Source organism: Antrostomus carolinensis, unplaced genomic scaffold (genome assembly GCF_000700745.2).
Source record: "Antrostomus carolinensis isolate BGI_N321 unplaced genomic scaffold, ASM70074v2 scaffold40649, whole genome shotgun sequence".
Lineage (NCBI taxonomy): Eukaryota > Metazoa > Chordata > Aves > Caprimulgiformes > Caprimulgidae > Antrostomus > Antrostomus carolinensis.
The window spans coordinates 1-3203 of record NW_010339958.1 but is presented as its reverse complement, the minus strand read 5'-3'; the positions used below and the strand labels follow the sequence as shown (position 1 = coordinate 3203).

Sequence of the window (3203 nt, the reverse complement as noted above, 5' to 3'; positions counted from 1 at the left end):
GAGCACAGCTCTGCTGGGCTGTTCCCACTGGACAACTCCAGTGGCCGTTCCTCCCCATCCTTGCACGGCCCCGTCACTGCTGGGACCGGCTGGAAGAAAACACAGCAGGGGAGAAATGAGTTCAAAAGAGAAAACCAGATGGGGGGTTTATTACACCTCTTACAGCTTTCCACATAAAGGGTCCCCTGAGGAAGGGTCAGTGCTCTCCTCTGTTGTCCTCTCCAGCTTCTCAAGCTGGCTCCGTGGCCGAGCGGGCTCCCAGCTTGCTGAGCTTCTGCAGGAGGGTGCTGCGCAGCACCTCGTCGCTGACGTTGTCGGTGATGGACTCCAGGAAGTGCCTCTCGTTGGCTCTCCGCAGCGCGTTGCTGGGGGCTGTGTCAGCGCTGCTGAACGTCTCATACTGCGAGAGGATCTCCAAAGCCACCACCACCAGTGGCTCCCCCCAGCTCCTCCCCCTTACTGCCCGATCGCTCCAGATTTTTTGCATCCCTTCTCCGGCAGCATGGCAGCAACGTGCAGCAGGTGGCAGAACATCTGGATGCAGATGAAGGACACCTCCTGCGTGGAGGTCCTGTCCTCAGTGGGGTGTGAGGGAGACCCCGCGATGCTCTTGACGGAGCCCAGCAGGTCTGTGAGGCTGCTGCAGTACAGCTGGACCACATGGAGCCAAGCTTCTGCCGGCAGCCAGGTAGAGCAGCTGGAGCTGCAGAGGAGCTGGAAGCCCCTCAGGAAGAGCACGGAGAACTGGAGGTAGCAGGCAAACGGCCGGAGGTTGAGCAAGGGCATGTACTGAACGTACTCCAGCGTGTACGGCACGTGCAGGACCTGCCTCTGCAGCAGATTTTCGACCACGTGCGTGAGCCTCTTCCATTCGCTGTGGCTGCACCAAGGGAGGATCTGAATAAGGGCCACCAGGAAGCCTTTGCTGAAGAGATTCACTTCTTCAGGGTTGTCCACGTTGACTGTGAGGAGCGTCAGCATCATCTCCCTGAGTGCTGTGGACACACAGCAGCACTCCATCCATGCCAGGAGCCCGCTGCCTGGTCCGTAAGCTGGCCAAGGCTGGGACGTCCACTCGTCCTCAGGAAGCGTGCAGACCTCAAACAAGGTCGCTGGGACCTCGTTCTTGAAGTGGTCTCCATAAAGCTTCTTCAGCCGGAGACCAATGGTCCAGTCCAGTGACGCCACCTTCCTGTGAAGCCAGGCCAGTGACTGGACCCACAGCTCAGGGGAGGGGACGGCTTCTGGTCTTACCACCTCACAGAGCTGGCAGACAATGTCCAGGATCAGGTCTTTGGTCTCCAGCGAAGGGAAGAGCTGGTCCCTAGGCTGATGCCAGTACTTTGTGTAACCATCTAGAAGCTTGCAGAGGCTGAGGAGAAGTGGGAAAGGGTGACAGGACTTGATCCAGTGCTCTTCTGAACAGGACTGTATCCCCAAAACCTTACTGAGGATCTGCAGGCTCAGCTCAACTTGAGCAGAGTCTGACTTCAAATAGGGAAGGACAAAGGTTTTGGTCACCTCTGCAGGTGACACAAGTGGGGCAGCTGAGCTTGGCTGCATGAGAAAGGCCAAGAATTCAAGGAATTGCTCCTCTTCCCTTGCAGTGGAAAGCCTCCCCCATACGGCCTCCTCCAGACACCTCACCACCAGGCTGCACGGCCTTCCTGGGTCATCGTGGGTCTCCTGGAAGCTCAGCGCTGGGAAGGAGCAGAGGATCTGCGCGAGGAACTGGTGCGTTCCTAGGTTGATGACAGCAAGATTACAAACCTGCTTCACCGTGGCCTCAGGGTACAGGAGCACAAGTCTGGCCACAGAAGCCACAGCCCTGGTCAAGCCTTGATCAGACACGCTCTTTGTGATCTGGTTGAAAGTCACATTCAGATCCTCCTGGAACCCATCCATGACAACCTGCAAGTTCAGGGACAGACCTGGCCCACCCCACGACTCCAGGACACCTGAGATCACTTTGTTTTTGTCAGTTAATGAAAGCTCAGTGTAACACTCCATGATGGCTTTGGTCACTTGCATCTGTAGCTCTTGGGCCTCTTTGTCTTGGCGGGACGTGGCAAAGTTCACCAGCATCTCCAGCAATTTCAAAACGAGCTCTGGTGTCTGGAAGAGAGCTTTGTTTTTCCCAAGGCAGTCAACCCAGTCCTTTGAAAAGGCCCAGGTGTTTTCAGAAGCAAAAACAGAGCACATCTCCACATGCCGGTCTAGCCTTTGCTCAATGATTGACATGGCAACTGAAGACACAAGGCTGGTGTCCACATCCTTGCTCTTCATGCTGCTGCTGATCTCCTCGAGAAAGTCCTTGGTGATCTGTGCCAGCTCTAACACTACACGTGTCTCATCCTCACCCAGGTCTCTAGTCTGAGAGAAGCAAACCAGGTTCTTCTGAAAAGTGGTAAGAGTGTCCAGAAGCCGGTAGCTCTCATAGCAGAGCCCCTCAGAGCTGTTCAGGGTGCCCTGCAGCTCCTCTCCCCAGGCGTGCAACAAGCTGCACAGAAAGTCCAAGCCAACAAAGAGCTCCTCACGAGAGAGCCTGGCCATGGACCAGAGGCTCATGCTTCTCTCTGCTTCCCTCACCTTTTCACCCAGCGCACTGTGGTGGTACTGGCTTTCACTGTCGCTGCTCCAGAGGCTGACCACATTGCTGACCTTGTCCAGGTACTCTGTGACAGGAAGGGGGCTGTCCTCTGGCTCTAGCTCAGTGAACGCAGCCAGCAGCTCCACCAGGTTGGCCAAGGCACAGCACCTCATCCGGGGCAGGGCGATGCTCCTGTAGGTTTGCTTCAAACCCTCTACCAGGGCCATGAGCAGGCTGGTGGCAGCAGGGGGGTCATTCAGAGAGCCAGGGTCACCCTTGAACCTCTTTGGGGGCTGGAGACCATCATCCAGAGAGGACTCACACCCATGCTGATGTATGAGAGCGCTGAACATAGAGACTGTTGTGTCCTTTTCATCACCTCCCACCAAACATCCAAGAAGAACCTGATGTCCGATGGGGACGTCTCATCGGCGACGTACTCCACCAAGTGCTCCAGCTGGCTCTGGCGCACATCCTGGGGCAGCACCAACAGCAGCTGCACGAAGAGCCGGGGCGCATCGAGGGCCTTGACCAGCTCGAAGAGGACGGTGTGGTTAACGTCGGGGATCATCCTGCCCATGGAGAAGAAGCCGCCCTCCATCCATCCCTGGTC

General features: G+C 56.7%; 1 protein-coding gene across 1 annotated transcript; it reads right to left on the bottom strand.

Annotated features, from left to right (window-relative positions):
- Nucleotides 1-229: 229 nt before the first annotated feature.
- On the bottom strand, nt 230-3194 carry GEMIN4 (gem nuclear organelle associated protein 4; the record flags this gene model as incomplete). The annotated part of the gene is given in 3 exon segments (XM_010176024.2): nt 230-442; nt 484-2960; nt 2963-3194. Coding segments are annotated over 3 exon segments (2922 nt in total), but the record flags the coding sequence as incomplete, so codon positions are not given.
- Nucleotides 3195-3203: the final 9 nt, after the last annotated feature.